This window comes from Hirundo rustica, chromosome 4 (assembly GCF_015227805.2).
Source record: "Hirundo rustica isolate bHirRus1 chromosome 4, bHirRus1.pri.v3, whole genome shotgun sequence".
NCBI lineage: Eukaryota > Metazoa > Chordata > Aves > Passeriformes > Hirundinidae > Hirundo > Hirundo rustica.
Window position 1 is genome coordinate 62,427,626 of NC_053453.1, and position 23,898 is coordinate 62,451,523.

A 23,898-nucleotide genomic window follows, 5' to 3' on the forward strand; every position below is an offset into this window, starting at 1 on the left:
TAGAGAGCTCATTATTACCAATATTCTAATTAATACTTTATTATAAAAGCAGCACATTCTGCTGTCATTTATTTCACTCTCTTCCCAACACCCTTCTCCCCCAAATTATCCTTATATCATTCCCATGTGCCCAACAGGTTCGGAGACCCCAAACCAGGTTTTTATCTTACTGCCTTTGACAAGATACTGCTTAAAATGCCAAAGAGCATGGACAAGGCAGTTTCTCCCTGCTAATCCTTCCATGGGAATGCCAGTAAGAGCTCTCTGCTGCACCTGGCCACTGATCCCTGGCTATAGGAGCATTGATCCCTGGCTGTAGGAACAGTGATCCCTGGATATAGGAACCTGCTCATCTCTGATTCCTCTACATGCTTGTATTTGATTGAAATGAGACAGTTGGTTCCTAATGGGCAGCTGATAGTGGGATAAAGAAAAAGCTGTATTTCCTTCAGAAACTTCAGAGGAAAAAAAAACATCCCCAAGCCTGTCAAAACTACACAATGAAATTAATCACCAAATCTGAAAATACGTATTAAAATCAAAGAGAGCTTCTGAACTGTCTTTGATTTTGAAACTTCTTGGGAGAAATGGACACTGTTAGGTGGTGATTCATCTGACCTGCTTTAGGTGTCTACCTCAGGAATAGGTGAATCATACCCTAGAAATACTGCTTCAATATTTGAAAAGGGGGCTTTTCTTATTTTGTTTTATGATCTATTCTCAGTTTGTTATTATTTATAATATGTTACCATTTTTTAAAATACTCAGTTAATCTTCACTCAGGACAAGGATGGGCTGATAATTTATCTTTCTCTGAGAACTGTGGTTTCAAAAAATCAGCAATTCCACTCCTGTGATTTTGCAGTTTGTCTTCTGGAAGGGATGTGTGGAATAGAAAGAGTGAAGTTGTAAGACCAGAGAAGACAAAAGCCCAGAGGGGAAAAAGGTGAGCAAGTCAGAATCTGAAACAACACAGTCAGGAAACGCAGATGATGTGGTTTCTCTAAAAAGCTTGTTGGTTCAGTTAGAGGGAAAGCAAATTTGTGTATGCATAGCTGTAATTTTACTAGCTGTGTATTAAAAAAGCAGATTATTTATTGCACACATATCCAAAATCGTTATATTAGATATTATACAATACCAGGATCTACTGTTAGAGATTTTTCATGTGTTTGTGTGTACTGTAATAAACTCCAAATCTATCTGCAGAGCAGCTTTACAGAAAAGGACCTGTGTGTGGAAAGTGGTGGAATAATTTTTCTTTCCTACACCCAGTGATCCAGCTTCTTAAAGTTGCTGAGACAACCCTAACCCTTCAGTTTCGCTAAGAAACACATGCAGATGGGACTTCACTTAAGGGATGATTCCCTAATGTAAAGAATAACTCAGTGGGACATAGACTTGAGCTCTAATTCATGTTCCTGTGGTTGTCTTCCAACCCTAGGCCAGGTTTAGAGGTTCTTCATCACAGATATTTTATTCTCTGTCATATTTGCTTTTTCTTCCCACTGAGCCTTTGTCAAGAGCAACTAATGAGCTGCATTCAGTGTCCTTTTTCATGTATAGGCTCTTATGAAAGCTGTATTTAAAAGTAGAAATGTGTTCATAAACTTTACTCATGAAAAGGGTGATAGACTGAGGGATAAAAGTAATTTTGTTGAGCAGAAATAGCACAGTTATTCAAAGTAAGCAGCATCCAAGCTATTCGTGGAATGGCATTTGTCTTCAATAAATATTTTACATAATACATACAAGTTATTCATGGAATGGCATTCATTTTTTGTACAAGTTTTGCTGGCCACTTGGGACTCCCAGGAATTAAAGATTTTGATCACAACATGGTCTCTCATCTTATTTTCTGTGATTTTGATCTTGGAGCTACAAAAGTGGTTGTAATGCAAGAGTTTCTTTTTTTATTATTTATTTTTTTTAATTCCAGACCCCCTGAACATTTCCAGTCAACTGCTGTGCATGCAGGCCTACTAATGAACCTTTGCTTTCCTTTGTGATCTCTCACAGATTACTCAGTATTTGTCTTAATGCCCTTCTCCAAAAAGTCAGCAGCTTGTAAAGTGGGAATTTGCGATGTGCCTGTGATGACTTCAGTTTTGGGAGGTATGAGATGCTATTTTAAAGCACAACATAACTGGGGGGGCTTTCTTTGTTGCAGGTACTGATGGCAAATTCTCCTGGAAGCTCAGACATTCATCATTGGGAAAACTGAGTGCCAGGAGCCTGGTTATGGAGCCATGGGGGCATTTATGGACAGCCTTTGCTGGAGGTGGGTGTGGGCCACAGCAAACTTCAGCCGGGAGGAAGGAGCAGGAGATACTTTGCCTACTGAGTCATGGCACTAAATGTGCTTTTTACAATTATTAACAGTGAAATTCAGTGGAAGAATGAATCAGGTCATTGGTATTTAGTCTGAAACAGAGTTGTGAAACTTCAAGTGACTGTGCAGGAGGGAGGTTACCATGATGATGTGCATCATCCAGGGAAAACATGTCCCAGTGCTTACACCTTTCCTTGTATTTCTTCTTGCTTATGTAGAAAATCTGTAGGTATAATAACCTGAAAGATTGAAAGGCTTTTAAAATTTTCCTAAATTAAATTTCTGCTTGTCATCCTTGGATGCAATTCTGAGATTAAAAAAGAAAAAGAAAAAAGCCAGTATTTGCACATATCTTTGTAATTTCCTGGGACAACTCCAAAATAAGAGGTAGCTTTGTCCACATTTTCAGAGTGCTGCTGCAGTTGTGATCATCATAAAGAAAGGAAAACACACAAATGAACCATGCAAAGTAAGATGGTTTGTGGTTGGACTTAATGACCTGAAAGGTCCTGTCCAACCTAAAAGATTCTGAGTAGTTCTGTTTGACCTTGTTGTGGCCTTGCAGTGCCTGAAGGGAGCCCACAGGAAAGATGGAGAGAGACTCTTGACAAGGGCCTGGAGTGACAGGACAAGGGGCAATGGCTTCACACTGACAGAGAGCAGGGTTAGATTGGATCTTGGGAAGAAAATGTTCCCTGTGAGGGTGGTGAGGCCCTGGCACAGGTTGCTCAGAGCAGCTGTGGCTGCCCCATCCCTGGAAGGGTCCAAGACCAGGCTGAATGGGGCTCTGAGCAACCTGGGATAGTCGAAGGTGTCCCTGGCCGTGGCAGGGAGGTTGGAACCAGATGACCTTTCAAGTTTCCTTCCAACCCAAACCATTCTATTCTGTAAATCCTTTCTGTACTTCTGCCTCTGGATGGAGCAAAGTCTTCCTGGAACAATATCCCCATTTCCTGCCCACAGCAGCAGTTGGTCATGCACCAAGGAGCATGTTATATGCCTCAGTAAGTGATTTTAATTGACTAAATAGATTTTTTTGCTTCTGAACAAATCTCTAAATTTTTAATTATACTTTCCATCTTTGTGTCAGAAGCGCTGTCTTTTGGTAGTGGCCACTATTTAGCATGTGTCTCAGGCATGGTCTTTGACCATTATAAATGCATTTTGTACACTTCTGGGTAGCTGCTCATGGCTGGTGTCCTGGCAAATGCTGGTCTCTGCAGGACTTGACCTTTAAATGTACAGGCTGGCCAAACTACAACAGGTAAGGAAGCTTTGAGGAACCCTGGCTGCTTTGCCTGCCAGAAGAATTGTTCAGGCTCCCTGCATTCAGCTTGCCTTGATTCATGCAGAAAGGAGCAGCTATACCAGACACAGGACCATTTCCTTTCTGTGGCACAGACTTGGGAAGTTCCCTAGGCTTTGTTTCTTACATAAGAAGTAAGACATGGAGCTGTAGAGAAGTTTAAATAACTGCTGCAAGCCATTTAGAGCAATCATTCATGATTGTGGTTTCCCATTTGGTACCAGTGATGATTAAACTCAGCTAAGCCTCTCCCCTGCTTCCCACATTCTCCTCCTGTCACATTGACACAGCTGTTTGTGTGTCTGTACAGTGGATTGGATCAGGAACTGATCCAGCTAAAAATAACCAAGAGTAGAGTGGGAAACTATTACTTCTCAGCCACTGCGATTTCAATCTGCATGGCGCTGCAGCTGCACACAGAGCTGCACTGGCACCATGAGCAGAGCATGAGGAAATGACCACAAGTACACACACAAGAGGAGATGAGGCTTTTGGAAGAAAAGGAGGTGGAATCAGAGCTCCAATGGGATGAGCAGGGTAGTACAAACCTGGCAGCTCCACCCCTCGGAAGTACTTAGCAAGAGATGAGCACCAATTGCAGCTGTGTGACATCTGCTTGGAAAAGATTCCTAAATTGAACCTCCCCTGCAAAAAAAGGGCACATTTCTGTTTAATGCCTTTGTTCTGCTTTCTCTTAACTCCCTGCTGCTTCCCCCAGACTCCTGATGGCATGGATTGCATGATGGCATTACCAACTTAAAGAATCCTGAGATGTTTGTTACCACCCGCTGCAGACTGCAGTTTTCCCTCACTTGTGCCAGCCTTGCTGTTTGTGGAGCTGTGCTGAGCACTGGATCAGGGAAGCAATCCAAATTAAAAATAACCCAGCGGCGTGGCTGAGGATGGCAAGAGCTTTAGCCATCCAGGATAATCTGCAGTCACAAATCAGTGAGAGCTTTTTGCCATTTCAGGATGTCATGAAAGCCCAGCCTGAGAAATACCTATTTAATACAAGGAATATGAACCTCTCAGCCAGTGAAGGAGCCTGGAGAAAGAGGAGGCAGGAGCCCTTTGCCTATGTTCATAAGGGACACAAAAGCAAACCTCACTGTGCCCAGATGGCAGCACAAAACATCTTCACACAGGCTTTGCTTTAGCAGTCCTTTACACGATGCTTTTGGAACAAAAGTTAGTGGCAGTGTGTGCTGTTCCACTGATGGATGTTCCTCATTCTGTGGATTAGGGAGAAAGCTACCCAGACTTTTAAAGGTACTGTAAATATGGGGCTGTGCTATCACCAAAAAAGGGAATTAAAGAGCCTTCTTCACAGACAGCTTCACAGTACAGAGTGAAGTAACAATTTGTGGATGCATTCCAGAAGAGGATGTATTCCTCTTCTCTGCTCTAGAGAAACAATGCCACTACTCTGATGCACCAGCGCTAACATTCATGATCACACCAGCAGTGACATCACTTTCACCTACTCACAGACTCGGAGGAAGCATCTATAATTAGTCATTCTCTCTTGTATTCCAAGCCGTGTCTGGTTTTCTTCTGGCATCTCTCTTCAGTTCATGGTTCATGCCTCCTGGATTGAGTATTTTTAAGCACCAGTCAGTTCCTTTTTCTTTCCCTCCTGTTTCTGGCTTGGCACTTCACTGCTTTTCTCCCCAGAAATGCTCCTGTTGGGAGGTGACTGACTTTGAGCACTGAAGGCAAAGGTAGTGAATCCAGAGACTCAGAGCCTGAGGAGTTTCAGGATCTTCTCGGGTTATATTTCTAGAAAAAGGAACTCACTTTCTCTCCAGATGCATTTGTGGCTCTGTCCTCACAACAAGGTGGAAGATGCAGGTGAAACCCACAGTCACATTGGCAGCTGCATCCCAAATTAGCCAAAGGAAAGCAAGTGCCTGAAGCTTAGGGCAGGATATGGCTGCCCTGAGGTAAACCCTGAAAGGATGTGGCTGCCCTGAGGTAAACCCTGAATGCTTTAACAGCAACCCGTGGCCCTCAGGACAGCCCTGACAGGTAACATCAGGGCTGACCATGCCAGGGAACTTGGATTCAAGGGTCCAGACCAAATACCATCATGTTTTGCCATCTTCTTTCACCTCTCTTAAGAATATGAGTTGTGTTCATTGATCTTAATTCTTCCTTCTCTAGATACAGGAAGACTGTTCTGTTTCAGCCCTTTGCTCCCTGCATTCCCATTGCTGCTTCCCTTCTCCCAATAACAGGTAAAATACTTTTATTTTTTTCAGTAAAGCATCTTGTGGTTCTTGTTTCACCCTATGTTCACAAAAAGGCTTCATCATATGTCCAAAGAATTGGGAAGATTCCTGAATTCCCTCTAATGTGTACTATATGTAAACTCCCTTTTTCTTGTTTTGCTTGGTATTTCTGCCTGAAGGCATCAAGAGAAATCCAAAGGTCACTTGTTAAAGAAATCAGGCAAGAAAAGAAAGCAATTGACCAGCAAAGAGGCACCTTCTTGAGGACAACAGCCTGGTGAAGAGCTGTGGGAAGAAACTTGCCATTCCCTGTACTGGAAGAGACCTGCTAAGGCTGGGAAAAGGGAAATGGAAGGATGCACACAGGCCTGTCAAAAGCTTTGCCATCTGTACAAGCAGGGGCACATTCTGGGTGCTTGGGGGTGCTCTGGGGTGAGCAAGGCAGCGCTGCCCTTTTGTGAGGGGAAACACTGACAGAACAGGGGCTGACACAGAGAAGTCTTCTCTATGGTTCCATGCTTGAAGATGGGAAAGCACAAACACCTCAGGCACAGTCAGGCAGAGTTCAACAGGGTTGTGGGGAAGGTCAGCTGGAGGGAGAGACACAGCAGAAAATGGCCCAAGGCAACACATGAGCCGCAGGGCAACTGGAAAGCAAAAAGAAGCAAGTCCAGATATGAGGGGTCAGTGGGGGATCTGGGAATTGGTGACCCTTCTCCCATGCAGCTGATATCACCCCCAAATTTCATCTTCCCAGCAGCTTCAGGAAGTCTAACCCTCCCCCAGTCTTCCTTCCTAGTTGTTCATCCCATTTCAATCCCTTCTGCTCTCCCTTCCCTTTACGTGCTGGCCTGGTTCAGCCATTCACCACTGCAATGGCAAAATGCTTTGGGACACCTTTACTTTGCCTCTTGTGGCCTCCCTTTGCTAATCTCCTGAAATCTCCTGTATTTCCACTTTTTTTCAGAAATAGGGGCTCCTGCTGATGTGTCTCTGGCTATTCATCCCAGTGTTGCTGAGATGCAGAAGAAACAGCCTGAAAGAAAAGTCTCCTGTGCAGGCAGGGACACTTTTGTTTGATATACCTCAATTTTTTTTTTTTGAGAATAGGCATAAAATACTTCTAAAAATCTGCTGAACACACAAAACACACTTCTTGTCCAAGATGAAAAGAAATCTGATTTTCCAGTCACAATGAAGCAAAGAGTGTAAAAAGCTGTATTTCAGTCATCACTATTACATGACTTTTTTTCCAAGCAGTGGACTGGAAAACTGGATCCTATATAACCCAGGTGAGAAAATAATCTCCACCAAACCAGTCTACCAGCAGGATGGTGTGTCACTGCAGAGAAGAAATGACAAACCACTTTCTCTCATAAAGGAATGGTGAGCACTGGCTTTTCAGATTCTTTCCTAAATATGAGAAAATTAAGACCAGTTCTAAGAATGTCCCTCAACTCCAGATTCTTGGGCTGAGAAACTGATGGGAAACTCACTCTAGGGAGAAAGAAAAAAAAAAAAAAAAGGAAGGGAGGGAAGGGAAGGGAATGATAAAAAGAAGAGAAGGGAGGGAGAGAGAGAGAGGGAGAGAGTGGGGATAACAACACCAGGGTGACAGATTTTATTTCAGAGACATCATTCATCCATTTGTCTCTCTGAGGCACTTCTAAACTGCCACAACCCCCCTGCAGGATCTGAGCACTGTTAGCACAACAGAAATTTACAGTGTTCTACATCCCACAGCTGGCAGGAGCATTTTGGCACCAGCTGGAGACTGCAGGTCTGGGATGGAGCGTGCTAGGGATGCTCTGCTGGAATTAGATCAGCTAATTAGCTTTTCCAGTAGACTCCCACTGCTCCTGAGGGAGGAGATGGCTGGCAGAGGAGCCAGCGAGTTAACTGCTGCCAAAGTGAACCTTCTGGTTCTTTCCTTTCTGCACACCCCCAGTACCTTCTGAATTTGTCTCATGCGTTTGTGCTGCCCACAAAATTATTAAATCCCAGGAAAAGGAGGAGCATACCCTGTAACTTCTGCAACAGCAAGGGAAGGGTTGGTACCCAGGTTCTCCTCTCCAGCAACATGACCACAAAATGTAAAGGGCAAACAGGCCAGGGGAAATTAATTATTTCAGCTAAGTGACACTGAACAGGCAAAACTAACAGTGGCTGTGGAAAGGAACTCCAGTTATGTGCTAAGACTGGTGAGCAATCCCATCCTAGCTGCGAGGGAACAGCTGTGAACCCTAAGGCCACTTCGATTTGGCACAGTTTAAAATAAATTAATAAAGATCTTAGAAATAAACCCATGTCAATCCTTTAATTTACAGAGCATTGCTAAGTATACACAGCTCTTCACAAAGCATGGAGAAAGGAAAACAAATAACCTGAGGGTTGATGTGAAGGGGCAGACACCTCTCCTGAGGAAGGGTGAGAAAACACCTGCACCTTGGCCATGTGGCAAATGGCATCTGATTCTAGTACCAGGGAAAGAGGATGACTGAGCTTTGGGATGCAGAACTACCCTCTGGAACCCCCTGCACAATTCCAGTCCATGCCCTCCCCACTGGAGGAGAAGCTGCCCTCATGAGAAAGTCCCCACAGAGCTCTGCTGCCCCCGGCCTCTCCTGCTGGAGACCAGGCTTTCCTTAAACACCTCGTGTTTAAGGAAACAAACACTACCCAATATACTATGCAAACACCTCCACCTCCTCCCTGGGCAGCCCCTTCCAGTGCCTAATCACCCTTCCAGTGAAGAAATTCCTCCTGATGTCCAACCTGAACCTCCCCTGGCACAGCTTGAGGCTGTTTCCTCTCATCCTGTCCCTTGTTCCCTGGGAGCAGAGCCCAACCCCCCCGGCTGTCCCCTCCTGTCAGGAGTTGTGCAGAGCCAGAAGTTTCCCCCTGAGCCTCCTTTTCTCCAGGCTGAGCCCCCACAGCTCCCTCAGCCCCTCCTGGTGCTCCAAACCCTTCCCCAGCTCCATTCCCTTCCCTGGACACGCTCCAGCCCCTCAGTGTCCATCTTGCAGTGAAGGGCTCAGAACTGGACACAGGATTTGAGGTGTGACCTCACCAGAGCCAAGGGCTGTCCTCCAGCCCCTCCTCTGCTGTGCAGCCTTCACAAGCTCCCTTGCACTGCCACACTTTTCTGTTGTCTCAGTTGTTCTCTTTACCTGGCACTCCCTGGCATCTCTGTGATCACAGTTGTCTCTGATTCCTCCCTCACATTTCTTCATTCCACCCCCAGAAAAAAAAGAGAAAGCTCTGGGGAGACCTTGTTGTGGTCTTTCAATAGAAATAGTTTCCATCTTTCATGTAGGCTCCCTTCAGGTACAGCAGGGGATAAATCTTACCTGTCTTTTCAGAATTTGCCAGCGTTTTAAGAACCCTCTGGCTCTCCAGGGACACTTTGGACTTATCCCATGGCTTCAGCGGGTTTTATTCTGCCAGCCAGTCCTGGCAAGGCAGCGAGGGATGTCTGCCTGCATTTGAGTGCAATGCAGTTTCCCTGAATACCCAGGTGGTGGCAGATTTGGAGTTTGTTAAATCAGTCCTTTCAATCTGTTTTGCAATGGAACCGAACTGTTCCTGCAGGGGTTAAAGATAAAATTGTTACTCTTTCATACCTCTGACGCCATTTAAATTGCTTCCATTTAAAATGGAAAATCTCTGGTTTTGAGTATTAGTCCCTAAACCCAAGTTCCCTGCTCTCTCCCGTTCTTAGTTTCTGCTAAATCAAACTTTATTGACTAAACTGGTTGGGGCTATTTATGATTGTGTCTACTTATTTAAACTAATTAAGTGCTATTGATTTAAAGCATCTCTGTGTGGATTTAATTCCTGTGTCTGCTGTACCATGCAAAATATCCACAGTATTTATTAATATTTAGAGGGGTAACAGCACATTAAGGACTTTCCAAGGGAGGGTGGGCACAGAGGATGCCTGTGATTGTTTGATTTCTTGCTTTCATACATGCCAAGGAACTTCTTGGGTTTAGTTCTTTCTTCAGTCTATCACTGCTGAACAAATTTTCCCAAATGACCAATATAGGGTGAATATTTTGAGACTCTTTGGGTTTGTGCAGCGTTTCCTGGTTTTTTGTTCCTGGGGGCATCCCTGCATCACCACTGGAGCTTATGTTGTGCTGATACTCACCATGGCTTTTGAAGCCTTTTCCTGAGTCTGTGCTTCCCATGATAGATTCTCCATTCCTGTAAGTGTTGTCTACCATCACAGAAAATTAAATTCTCTGCCTTTGAGAAGTTCACTTCATTATTCTTCCTTGAAAAACAAGAAAATCCTCAAAACTGTGGAGCCTGCCAAAGTGCAAAATGCATCTACAATGTACTACCCAAACCAAAATGCATGGAATAAAAACAAACGTGATAAATCAAGCTTTAATCCTAGCCTTAGACCCCTTTGATGCTTTTCCAATTGTTTGTTCATCACGATTTTTCAAGTGTTTCCAGGAAGCATTCACTCCAACAGCCATACTGTGTGTAACCATGCTTTGTGCAATTCCTTAGTTTCCTTGGGAATGTGGTGGGCTCTCTCTTGTCCTTGAGATTTTGGAAAGCTCAAATCTGGGCCATATTCAACTACAAAAATGCAAAACCATGCAATAAATCACGCTAGAGTTTATTCTCTATGAAAGTGCTTCCCATTTGATGGAATTGTGCTGATGCTGCTCCAGACTGAAAGTTGTTTGTGACAGGAAACACCGTCTCACTTTGTATTTGTACAATATCTAAGTACAGCTGCCTCTGCCCAGTGCAAGGTCCCTAAGAAGCTGCTGTTGTATAAATAATACACAGCTGTAGATCTCCACCTGCTGGGTTTTTTGCATAGCGCTGCTAAAATTAGACTGAACTACTGATTTTGAGAGGAAAAAGTTATTTTGGCTGTAACTCCTGCTTGATAAGGAAAGAAAGAACTGTGTATAATACTCAAGCTGATGAATTTTTTATCCTCTGGTGACCATGCCATTGAGATCTTGGGCACCTGCACATTCCAGATAGCTCAGCTGAGATGGAAAAGCAACCACTTTGGCCTGGGTTGGAAGAGACCTTGAAGATCATGCAGATCCTGGCATAGGACCTTCATCAGGGAAGACGAGTTGCAGCACAGCTTTGTCTCTGTCCTCTGTTTAAGCTCTGTGTAAGTGAAGGGCAAATGCACAGCTCCTGCCCTTGCTGTTGTTTCAAGTTTTATGATTTGCCTCAAGTTTCCAGAGAGATTTAGAAGAGAAGGGGATGATGAATGAGAACCAAAGCTGCCTAAAGAAACAACAACATATCCACAGTCTGCGTTGGAATCCCTGCACAACCAACTTGACGAAGTTGTTCCACAACAACTCCACGCTAAAACTGAATGATGATTTGGAAGATGAAACATCTCGAATTACCACAAAAGATACCCCATATACAGATACTGAATTGTCTAAACTGAAAAGGGAATATAGGTGGGAATATGCTGAATTTATCTGGAACTGGGTGTTGCATTACCATAGTGCCTTATCCTCCACTGAGGAGGCACAAGCTGAGACAAAAGAAGTGAGTGTTCAAGCTGGAGATTTATTTCAGTCAGTGCAACCACAAGCCTGGTTTGATGGATTACAACCTGGATCATGGGTTGCTACCCTGCTAAGGCCTTTAGGGCTTACAGGACAGAGAAAACAGTTAGCATGAGTTGGAATTGCAACTGTCACCAGATTTGTATTTTTAAATGTTGGCATTTGCCTAGTTAAGTGCATGATAACATGTTTATTTATCCTTGGCATTTTCTACTTTTCTATTTTTTTCTCTTTCTTTCCTCCTTCATGAAAAAAATAAAAGTGAGCGATTGCTTTGGATCCAAACAATTAATCTCATTTGTGTTTTAATCTCGCTTTTGGGTGTGTTGAGAACCTAACTCTTTTCAACAGCTATGGATTGAGGCAAAACTTGCCATTTTTTTCCTGAAGAGTACCAGAAAATCCCAAGAGTTAACTGATGCAGAGTGGAGGTGTCTTCCCCATCAGAACTAGTGACGAAGTACCTCCGAGCTTTCTCTTTTTTTAGCCCTAAAAACTTCGGGCTGGAGACCTTTATAACTTTTAGAATATAATTGATTAATGTTTTATATGCAACCACATTACAAAAACCACGATGAAGCTTAGCTAAAATAATTATCCTTGTCTTACATGATTAAGAAATCAGGATCCAGTCTAGATTAACAAGGCTAAAAACCTTTAAAGACTGCTGGGTCACCAGCCACATCAATCTTTAAATTCATGCATCCACATTAAGATTTCCTAAATGTCATCCAGGATTAATATTTCACCTTGGCTGTCTCTTTTTCCAGAGTTATCTTGCCATAATAAATTGTGTGATTAAGGTTATATGTTAGTTCTTTTTTTATTATTCAACTTGTTGACCTCCACACAGCTACCAGCTTCAGAAACTCCCATTCCCAACAGAAACACTTCAATTACCTGCCTGAGTGCGTAATTTCTTCAGATGTACTTTAATCAGCAATTTTTCAAAATTCTCTCCTGCTCTCATCTTAGTTAACAACTTCAAGAGTTACTTTATTTTTCTCCGATGAAAAGAAAATGCTTCCAAAGATGGGCAGGTTAAAAGCAAAATTGGGCAAATTATTGCCAGTTTTAGAGATCTGGAATTCCAGCTGCTTCTCAAAATATTGCCCTCAATTTCCTGTATTTTCAGACCATTATTTCTTACACTTGTACCAGTCCGTTGTTATTATCATTCAAAGAGAAGAAAATGGAGCCAGGACACCTCCAGATTTGAGAGCAGCAGAGAAAGGAAAAACCCAGACAAAAGCTGCCAGGACCAACAGCTCTGACTGGCCTTTGACTCCCAGGGGCCACCTCTATGCAATATTTTAGGAAGGACAAAAACTCAGCAAAGATTAATTTCTAAAAGAAGTGGAATGTTTTAATAATGAACACCATAAACCCAACTGAAATACAAACTTTAATCATTGATTTCATGAGGGGATTCTGCTTTATGCAGAATGACATCAAACGCCATAAAAAGTTATCAACAGTACCACTGAGTTTCCATGGAACAGCAGCAACTCTTACTGAAGTTCTGAAGCCTGCAGGCACAGGATTCTGAAATGCTCAACTGATGGAAATTACACCTCAAAGATACCAGCACAAGATCACATTGAAGGGATGTCTTTTAAGGCCTCTTGGCTAAATTAATATCCTGATGAGTTAGGACTAATCCAAAATCCCAGACAGTAGAAACAGGTGTGTGATTTTCACAATCTGTAATCACACAGCAGAAGTGACATACCTGGTCACACAGTTTCAGCTTTGGGACAGAATGTGACATTCTGACAACAAAAGATGACTTGTTAAGAGAACCAGTGTTTCCCATTCCTAAAATCAAAACCTTATTTTATTAATTACTAGGAGTGCATCCTTTTAACAAGGCAACATAAAAAACACAACTACAAACCACAAAACCAACCGTGCACAAACACAGCATCAGTTCAAGAGAAAGACTGTTGGCAAAGGTACAAGCCCCAAAGTTTCTTTATCCCAGTTCAAAGGTAAACCAGCTTTTTTTTCACACTTTTGAAGCTTAAAGGTTCTGAGACTGCCCCAAGTCTGTCACTGATGGAACAAGGTAGACCAGACCAACATGTCTTAAAACTCTGCACTTTCCAACCCTGACAGGCCCCAATGTCTGAGTACTGCAAGAAAAAAAAAAAATTTCTCTGCTGTTTTCACAAGATGTAACAACTGAGCTTCTCAGTGTTTGTTATTTACCCCACTCTTACCCCTAATTAATATTTAACAGCCAAAACCCTGTAATAATCAAAATAGGATAAGACAAAAGTATCTAAATCCAGGCTCAACTGAGTTCACCTGTGAACAAAAGAACAAGTGCTCTATAAACCCATTTGGCTTTTCCTCATGAACTCTTGGTAGGTAAGGCAGACTTGAGAGGTAGTATTTTGTTGAGGGATTTTTCATTTGTGTTTTCAGGGTTTTTTTTTTTTTTTTTTTAATTTTGTTGGGGGGAGGTGGGTTGTTTCTTTTAAACAAAAAGCAGAAAGTATTTTTTTTATTATTTATTTTCAGCAGTGCTGCTGGCCTGAGAATCAGCTAAGTCAAGGACACCTAATTTAAAGACTCCCTAAAGGAAGGAAGCTTTTGCAAGAAGACACTGGGAATAGGGGTGCTGTTCAACTTTACACAAACCCCTTTACATTTTCCCTCTACATAAATCAGACTTAACAGGAGATACTTAAATCACCCCTGAGGACTTTATCATTAGTTTCAACTCATTAAGAGATGTACAATTGCCCAAGTACATGCTGAAAGACATATCAGGTAAAAAACACACTCAAGTTTGATGCATTATCTTGTATATGAACGTTGCACTTCACTGCACACCAGTGATAACGATCTCTTGAGTTACCTCAAAATTACCTCAAAAAAAGGTAATTCCCAGCCAAAATCCCTGCAGGCTACAGGGCAGGGAGGGATTTGATCGACTGCTGCTTGCTGATGCATCTGAGTGTACAGTCAGCACCTTGATAGGTACAAGAGCTACGACACCCCGGCCCAGAGGTCACCTGCCCCGAGTGACAGAACAGAGCAGTCACACGTGTTTGCACCGAACACATTCACAGCACAACGCTGAGCAAGCTGCAGAAGTCACAGGATCTTGAGAGACTGGGAGCTGAGGAGCAGGCAGAGCTCCAGAGGCAGATGAAAGGGATAAGGCACTGGCACCTTTACAGGCGAGGAGCCTGCTGGGATTAAGAAGGGGGCAAGAAACAGATGCTGCAGCAGCCGCCTGCTGTCCTAGCAGGAGTCCTAAGCTATAAACATTGGAGTTCAAGAGAGCATTGCCTGGGAGCAGCGTATTCAGTTGCTTCTGAATTTCCTGAAGCACCTGCAGCTGACTTTGCTGATTCAGGAGAAACATATCCATGTTTTCCCTCATTTTCTTCACTGTACAAAGAGAAGAGAATGTTAATGCCTGCTATGTAAAAAGACAAGGTAGTTTAGAAGTCTTTTTATACTTACACTCTGCAGAAACAAGATTCCAGTGATCCCTCTCACTTTCCTCTGCACCACACCTTTGCTCTTCTTTCTGATGCAGAGATGTAAATTCAGATTGGTTTGCATCTAAGAGGAAGACACTGCAAGTCAAGAACGGCAAGGTTCGTATTCCAAACATGGCAGCTCAGCAACAGCCCTTCCTCTCACCCACATCCTGAAATCCAAACTTCATTCAAGTCACACGGTGATCCAAACTACACCAAAAATCAAAGAATAGGCAGATGCAGGGGTTTTGTTTGTTTGTTTTTTACAGGGGGGTGGGAAACAGGGAGGAGAAAGGAAGTAGCAAAGCTGGAGCAAGGAACCTGTTAAGTAAAAGGGCAGTTGACATTTAATAAAAATAGGTTTGTACTTGTATGCTTTCTTTAGAAACAGATACAGTGTTAGACTAATCTGATACTATTCAGTGTCCAACTGACAGGGCAAAAATGAGAATTTTCTTCAGGAATTATAAGCTCATCTTGTAAAAGCCACAAAGAAAAATCAAGGAGTGTAAAGTTCTATTCTTAGTGTTCCTAGACCACCTCTCTGTATCTGTGGACTGGGAGGCCCCAAACCCTACATTAAGAATTCACTTTTGCAATTCTGTCACAAACTTGAACTTCCATCATTAGTCCCATTGCTAAGGTAAAATGATCTTCCTTTCCCCCCCCCCCCCCCAGAAGAAACAAATAAACAAAAACAAGTAAAACAACTCCAAACAAACCAACCACAAAAACCAAAGAAAAACCTCACACACAAAACACTTTCTCACGCCAACACCCACAAAAATTCAGTGGGTGTCTAGGCAAGACCCAAGATGAAAACTTAAAACATTTTTGACCAAGGATAAAGGGACTGCCCATGTAAAGGTACAACAACAGGGAAAAACACCCCAAAATGCCAGTTTTTATCCCTGAGTTTCAGGTCATTACTAAAACACGAAATATTGCAAAATCCAGAAAACTCCCTAGCTGAAACAATCCCTTTGTCTGACTGCCTGTGCTGTGCTAAGAATATCCCAGAGACTTCCCACTGCAGGCAACAAAAAGCTAGGATCCAATATCCACATGTAACAAAAATTAGCGGCTAGAGATGACCAAGGCACTGTTTACAGCCTTTTGCAAGTCAAAATTCCTCTCATCTCCCTAAGCTTAGCATTTTGGTGGCTGAGCACTTCTAAAGATCTAAGGCTAGGCATCAGGCAACACTATGAAGCAGAAATTAGTGAGATCTTTATTATTACTGGGATGTGAGAGCTTTGGGGAGTCTAAGATGCCAGGCAACTTTCACGGTAACACCTAAATTTTAACTTCAGCTTTTTCAAGTACATTCCACAGATGGCAGAGATAAATGCATTATATTAGAGATGGAAAAAAAAAAAAAAAAAAGAAAGTAACAAAACCAAAGCAACCAACTCATAGCCAAAGCAAAGAGGGAGAATTGTTTAGAAAGAAACAGTAACCAGAATATTTCATGTATCCCCTGAGATTCTGTATAACTCGAAATAAACTCAACTTAATTTAGTTACCTGCTGTGTATTCACTGGGTCTCTCGCTCAGATGTTGATGTCTGATGGAGTTTGAGCTCACACTGAAGCTATTTCCATGCTCTGAACTCCTACAGGGCTTCTCATCTGTATGGACTCTCTGATGCTGCAGCAGAGCTCTGTTCCCACTGAAGTCCTTTCTGCATGTAGTGCAGGAAAAGGTTTTCTTTTTCAGATGGGTTTTGTGGTGAGCAACGAGGCTCGAGGCACAGCTGAAGGTTTTCTCACATTCCTTGCACTTGTATGGCCTCTCCCCTGTATGGACTCTCTGGTGAACCACCAGGTTGGCCTTCCTGTTGAAGCTCTTCCTACATTCTGCACACACAAACACCTTTTCTCTTGTGTGGATTTGCAGGTGGGTCAGGAGTCTGGAGTGCCCCTTGAAGCCCTTCCCACATTCTGGACACTTGAAGGGTTTCTCTTCCCAGGGCAGTTTCTGGCCATCAGCGCCGAGCACGAGCTTCCCGGAGTCTCTTTTTTTATGAGGGGGACCATCACAGGCTGCCCCCCTCTCTGGGCTCTGGGCTTCACCTCCCTGAGGCCGTTCCTCTTGCCTAAGGACTTCAGGGAAGCCCTTCTCCTCCTCCTTGTCCCCTGATGGAGTAAGAGACCCAGCTTAACACTCCTCTTTCCCTGAGGCAGACAAGCTGCTCCTTGTAAAATAACTCCATTTCTTAGGCCTACCTACAGCTTACACCAGAGTTCCTTTTCCCAAAGAGGAATGGAAATTCTAAAGACGGAAACAAGAAAGGGAAAGAAAAGTGGCAAAGGGAAGAAGAGAAAGGGAAGGAATGTTCCTCTTCTCTTCCTTCCTCTCCCCATTTCCTTCTACTTCTTCCCTTCAGAGAATGGTAGAAGGAAGACTGCCAAGATGAAGGAAGAAAAGGAATATGCTGAAGCATCTCACCCATCCCAAATATCTACTTTTAGCTACTTGTTCCTGCACGACTTAGCTCACAACCTTCCAGCCTGCTAAATGATCATTAACACACTGCTTCAAAGCTGGGCATTTGGGCGGGCATCTTTCAGCACAAAAGAGCCCATGTAACCTTCACTAGGCAAGGTCAGCAGGGAGATTTAGGTTGTTTCTCACTTGTGCTAGTTCATATTTGCAAAAAAAAAGTTAAATTATGTCTTTCGTAGGTTGGCACACCAGGTTTTTTTCTCTATCACAACAATACTTGTAAGTACTATAAGGATACTGTATATTTATGCATCAAAAGTCAAAGGGCTCTTTATTGATTAAAAAAACCACCATAAACAGCTAATTCCCAATTAACTATTACAATCGTTTTTCATAGCTAGACCTAACATAACATTTACTTTCCTAAATAAATTGCATTCTGAAGAAACTCACCAGAAACATTCAAACATGTCCCTTTCCTTCCTAAAGAATGCAACCTGTTTCTTTCAGAAGTGTATATGCACCATCATACACCCCACAGTAAGCTCTAGCTATCTTATCCAGATGGGTAGATCTTATATTTACAGCTGTTCAGCATGAACAGAATTTTAAGGATCACCGAATAAACACTTAGCCAAGGTTGACTTTTGCAAGCAATTTCAGGTGTTTACTATTAATTCAAGCAGAGGATTTAGCAAATAGCATCGCTGATCTAGCATTAAAATAATACTCACACATTTTACACAAAAAAGTTTGTTTAATCCACTAACAAAACCAATTCAGGTTTTCTAGATTCAAGATAAAACTCTGCAGGGCAATTTCAGTCCTACCTCTATGATACAAAGGAATAAAATTCTTAAGTCACATGCCTGAAGAGGCAAAATGCTCTGTTTACATGGGCACGGCTACCAACATCTAAATGAAGCAATAAAATAAGCAAATTTGCTGAGAGAGGGAGTCCTCCCTCTTATGTCAAGGAATTACACCCAAGAGGGAGCTTTCTCCCAGAGGGATGAAGAAGGCTCTCTCTGGCAGGAGCACTCATTCCTTATGCTAGACCCACGAGGCTGATTGTTCCCCGAGAGCCTTGCAGGTCTCTGACAGTGACAGGGAAACACAGAACCCTCCATTCCCACCCACACCCAGAGCCGGGCTCACACACTTTGGATGCAGCTCCACAACTCCTTTGGACCTCCTCACCTGTGCGAAACCCTGGAAAAGGGAAGCGTGCTGGCTGCCCTTCGCTCCTAATGAACTGTCTTGTCTTATTCTAGAAGAGGTGCAGCAGAAAGAAACCCAGAACGCCACTACAGCCTTGCCTCGGCCTGGCATGGCATTCCGGGGATGGAATGCCGGCACCACGCTGCCCTGCGGGATTTAACTAGCAAGAGCTTTCATCTCACCTGGATATCCTGCAGCATCACTCCCCCTGGGGCGATGGAGACTGGAAAATACGGGCTCCATTGCTGGCTCCATCTACAAGAGGAGAGGACAAGGAGTGTGGAACCTTTTCCAGCAGACGGGAGCAGAAAGGGCAGACGCTGGTACAGCACAATGCGGCAGGGCCCGGCCTAGGAGCAGCAAACCTGCCCGTGCCACCGAGCCCGCCGGGACAGAGAGGGCAGCCCCGCACAAAGACCTGCGGCTGGCTGAGTCGTGAGCTTCATCCGCAGACCAGCGTGATAAGAAGCGCCTTTTCCTAAGCTCAGTCTCCCCGGGAAACACCGACGAGCCCTCGGCCTCCGGCCCGTCTCAGCCTCCTCACCTGCCCTCGTGTTTCCGGCCGCGCTTTAATCCCCGGCCCTCGGGGCCGCTCCGCCCTCTGCCGAGCGCGGGCTCTCCGGGCCCCGCTCCCCGCGCCCGGGCCTGCTCTGCCGGGCCTTCGCTTCGCCCGGCCCCGCTGCCGGTTCTTCCCGGCATATCCCAGCACTCCTGCCCGGGGCCGAGCAGGAAAATCCGGCGGCAGCACCGGGCGCTCCTCGTGTTCGCCCTTCGCCATTGACACCCCCTGGAAATCCGGCAGGAGCGCCGGGCACTCCTCGTGTTCACCCTTCACCATCGACGCGCCCTGGAAATCCGGCGGGAGCTCTTCCTCCGCTGCCCCGTGCGGTTCCATCCCCGCGCTCCGGCCACGTTCGCTCGCTGGGTTCCCCCTCAAGGAGCGTCCATGGGGCTCCGTGTCCCTGCCGGGCACGGACAGGACTGACCTGGCGTCCGTGGGGCTCCGTGTCCCTGCCGGGCACGGACAGGACTGACCTGGCGTCCGTGGGGCTCCGTGTCCCTGCCGGGCACGGACAGGACTGACCTGGCGTCCGTGGGGCTCCGTGTCCCTGCCAGGCACGGATGGGGCTGACCTGGCGTCCGTGGGGCTCCGTGTCCCTGCCGGGCACGGACAGGGCTGACCTGGCAGGGGTGCAGCTCGGCACAGTGAGTCATGGAATGGGTCATCGTCCTGGCCCCTGCTCAAGCAGCGTCATCCCAGAGCACATGGCACAGGATAGCGCCAGGATGGTTCTGGAATAGCTCCAGTGAAGGAGATTCCACACCCTCCCTGTGTAATCTGGGGAGAAGTTCTGCCTCATGTTCAGGTGGAACTTCTGGGCATCAGTTCCTGCCTGTTCCTCTGGTGCCATTCCTACCATATGCAATGGAAATAATACCTCCCGGGTATGATAAAAAAGGTACAAGAATAGGATGCTCAGAGAAGTAATGAAGTTTCCATCCTTCAAAGTTTCTAAGACCTCACTTGACAAAGCTCTGAGCAACCTTGTCTGAACTCCATATTGAGTAGGAATTCCATATTGCCTTGAGTAGGAGTTTGGACCAGAAACCTCCCGGGGGTCCTTTCCCACCTGAATGGTTTCGTGAGTCTGTGAAACAGAATGGCCACTCCTCACCTTACAGCTATGTTATATCCATTATCAAAGTATCTTGGGGGCCTCTGCAAAATAAACTTGGAGAAGACATTGTCCAAACTCTAATTCACTGAGTGGAGAGGAGCTACTGCAGTGATCCATTAACTTGTGCTGAGACGGCCTTATTGGTGCTGGATCCGTATCCCAGAGCGGCATTGCCCAGCCTGGAAAGGGATGTAATAAATCAGGGGCTATTGCTGGAAATGCTGTGGGCTACAGAAAATCCTGACTGATTGTCAGGAATAGCAGGAAGATGGTATCTTTGGCATCCAGGGAAAACTGAACGCTCTCAAAAGGAGCCTTGGGTTTCAGTTTAACAGGAATATTCTGAGTTCTAGCTAACCCTGTCCCCTGTACTGCTCCCAGCCTTCCCGCCTTGAGGTCAAGCCTACTCTCCATCCCAGCATTCAGATCCTTAATGATCCTCTTATCTGGCGTTACACATAATATAACTTCCCAGGTTAACACTGAATTTCAAAGAAGTATTGTGATTTTCTGTCAGGTTTTGCATTAATTTCATAGTGTTCCTGCCTCAGCTTATTCGTGAGAATGATCATGTGAGATCAAAACCTTTTAAAACACAGACTGTATGCCATTGCCAACTCCTCTGCTTTTAACAATGCCTCTCACTCTATTGTTAAGAGAAAATCTGACGTGACATAATTTGCCTTTGGAATTCTCTACTATTATTCTTTTCCTTTTTAACTGCTGTGTGACTGCTGAGTATTGTTCTTGTACTGAAGTCAGGCTCACTAAAAATAGTTCCCACATTCTTGTATTTCCTCTGTCTTCTTCAATCTTGTCCATCTTTCCGGAGCTCTCCAGGATATCTACCAGCCTACCTCAGCTTGTTCCAGCCTTTAGGTGACAGGAAAAAATCTAAATTAAGTACTCTATAACCTCTTCTCTGTCTGCTCTGAATTCTTATCCTTTTGATGCTGATCTTGTGTTTATTACAGAATTTATGCTAATCTTCCCAGCAAAGACACAGAATTTTTGTGGTTTTTTTTGTTTTTTTTTTTCCTGTTGTCTTCCAGTCAGTAATATTATAGAATATTTTTGGACTGTTCTGTGTTCCAGTTACTTTGGAACATAGTTGCTTGGCTGTACTTTATTTATTTTTTTTTAATACATTATTTTATGTAATCTGACCTACCTGCCATCCCCTGTGCCATTCCTGTTCATGATTTTAGACCAGTAGGAAAAACTGTGGCTTGTCAGACTTACTCTTTTTTTTTTTTTTTTTCTCCTTTCTCTAGTAGGAGACAGTACATTCTTTAGCAGTTTCTTAAAGGACATTTTAGTGCACATCTTCTCACGAGCTCTTTTCCAGGCATTTACCTGCCTTGGGATCTTACTGCTGGTTCTCTGAGACTACAGACACCTGATTTCTGGAAATACATTCCTTTCTTTTTTGGTGGCTATCCAGTTCTCACCATCTCTTCAGCAGAAGTGAGGAACAGGATTTTGACTTGCTTTTTGTGCCCCGGGGCAGTGGATGTTGCCTGGGATCTCTTCTCTCAGTATTTTGTCTCACTTCTGATAAGACAAAATCCTTGTATTTCACAGTTATCACAGGATCACTGATGTTGGAAAAGACCTCCAGTGAAATAAGCAAAACTTGTCGATGTTTAAATCCATATTCATCACAGGACATAGCCCTTCCAAATAAAATGCCAAATGCTGTAAAAGAGCAAGCTGTAAAGAAAAACTCAGCAGATAAATTCTTGCTTCACATACCAAAATATATTTCCTATTTTGTATTGCTCATTGACTATGCTAAGGCTAAACAGTATCTTAATTAGAAGAAATACTAATAGAAGCTAGTTGGAATTTTCTGCATATTAAATTCTAGCTAATTCCTTTGCCTGCTTTCACATTCTATATTGTCAGTAATTATGAAGACTAGGGAAAAAAATATTTTCTTTTTTCTGGAAATATTAATCTCACCCTAATGCCAAAGATGAAAGAATGAATAAAAGAATGTAACTGTTGCTTTTATTATCCCACCACTGGGATTGTCATCTATCAGGAGCCTGAACTCACATCTTCTCTCCCAGCTTTGACTGCAAAGTGCCAAACTTGAGCCTCACTTGCCTTTTCAAGCTAATTTACCTCATTAGTCTGCTCACTGCTGTATTTGTCCTGGCTGACTAAACCTTAGTTTTCTGGCATATCCTATGTGGCAGCCCTCTATTTACCAATAAAGCTTTCCCAGAGGTGTTAAGTGGTAGCAAATTTCCCAGAGACCTCCACGAGCAGCTGACATTTCCCTTTCTCCAGACCAATTATCACGTCAGCCTCAGATGGGAGGGGAGTAACAAAATGTGCTAAAATGACTAATAATCATGGATTGTGAAGAGAGGACACAATTTCCCCTTAACTCAGTGTTGCATAGAGTCGCTGTTGAACAAGTTAATGCTGTTCACGCTTCCAATTAGCCAGTTTTATTCATTACTCTATAATTACAATTGTTTTTCTCTCTGTAGGTGTAAATTTTTCATTCATTCCTCAAGTTCCGCGACGCCTCCATTTTTAAAAGCCTGAGGAAAAGAGAAAGATATATTTAAATTCACCTGCCTCTCTCTGCAAGATTCTGCTGTACTATAAACTTTCTGTTACTTTCTGGTCAAAACCTAACTGCCAGAGGCACTGGGGTACTTGCCTGAATTTTGGGGGCTCTTTGATGTCTTGCACAGCAAATACTCAGTGACAAATGACAGTGGCAAAGGACCTGTGTTATCAGTAGCAAAACATCACTCTTTGTGTGCCTCAAATCTTGCCTATTTACTGGTCCAAAGACAGTTAAAACCTCTTCCTACAAACGTTTCTGCTGGCATTTTCACCAGCCCTGATTTCGCTGGCCAGTTTCTATACGTTTAATCCAGTGTTTCATTCCTTGCTGCAGCTTTTCCCAGGTTAAGCCAGTGGTTCTCAAGGGTTTGTATTCTCAGGAGGGGTTATGAACCCCAGCTGGAGAGGAGGAGCTTGCAGTGAGAACTGAATCAGAAATACGGAAGTCAGAGCAGAAGCTGAGGTGGGAATTCCTGTTTGAAAGCCTTCTGCAAAGCTCTCTTCGTACTTTGATCTGGGAAAACTGAGAAAAGATGGATCACATTAGCAGCTCCTGAGCTATTGCCTTGATCCCCTCTTGCCTAATCTTCATTTACAAAGATGCATTTCTTTGCTGTGTACTTTTGCTGTGGCTTTTGCATCTGAGGCTGGGCGTTATCTGCTGCTTCCCTGGAAGGAGCAAGTCACCTCTGAGACTGCAGTGCAGGCAGCTGCAGGAATTTGTATCATCAGGACACCTGTGGCAATAGAAGCAGAGGAGTGTGTAGCCCCCTCCTGGCTCTGGATGGGCTCTGGGCTAATTCAGCTTCCTTTGCTGTGGTAGCCATTCCATAGGTAGGGCATGAGTCCAGAAATCCAATTTATCACTGTTCCCCAGCACATTTCACAGCCAAATCATCCTGGGAGTTAGGAAGTGGGACCTGTCAGCTCAGTTCTTAAAGAACACCAGTTGTCCTTAACTGAGGGAGATGGGGAAAATTGAAAATTGGCTGGGATGCCTTCCCTTGAGACCTGGTGCTCAT

General features: G+C 44.0%; 1 protein-coding gene across 1 annotated transcript; it reads right to left on the reverse strand.

The window, feature by feature from the left end:
- Positions 1 to 13,258: 13,258 nt before the first annotated feature.
- LOC120751905 (zinc finger protein 572-like) lies at positions 13,259 to 19,158 on the reverse strand. The gene is made up of 5 exons (XM_040062421.2): positions 19,027 to 19,158; positions 18,791 to 18,863; positions 16,466 to 17,077; positions 14,920 to 15,021; positions 13,259 to 14,844 (listed from the first exon to the last, which is right to left on the reverse strand). The coding sequence occupies exons 2-5, from the start codon at positions 18,861 to 18,863 to the stop codon at positions 14,489 to 14,491; spliced, it is 1,143 nt and encodes a 380-aa protein (XP_039918355.1). The 5' UTR covers positions 19,027 to 19,158; the 3' UTR covers positions 13,259 to 14,488.
- Positions 19,159 to 23,898: the final 4,740 nt, after the last annotated feature.

Bases quoted from the DNA above. Each gene is read 5' to 3' on its own strand.
- LOC120751905 (XM_040062421.2), bottom strand. From the start codon at position 18,863: ATGGAGCCAGCAATGGAGCCCGTATTTTCCAGTCTCCATCGCCCCAGG. The intron at 17,078-18,790 runs GTGAGATGAAAG...TTACTCCATCAG, and splicing joins TGATGCTGCAGGATATCCAG to GGGACAAGGAGGAGGAGAAG. The intron at 14,845-14,919 runs GTAAGTATAAAA...CTCTTTGTACAG, and splicing joins GAATCTTGTTTCTGCAGAGT to TGAAGAAAATGAGGGAAAAC.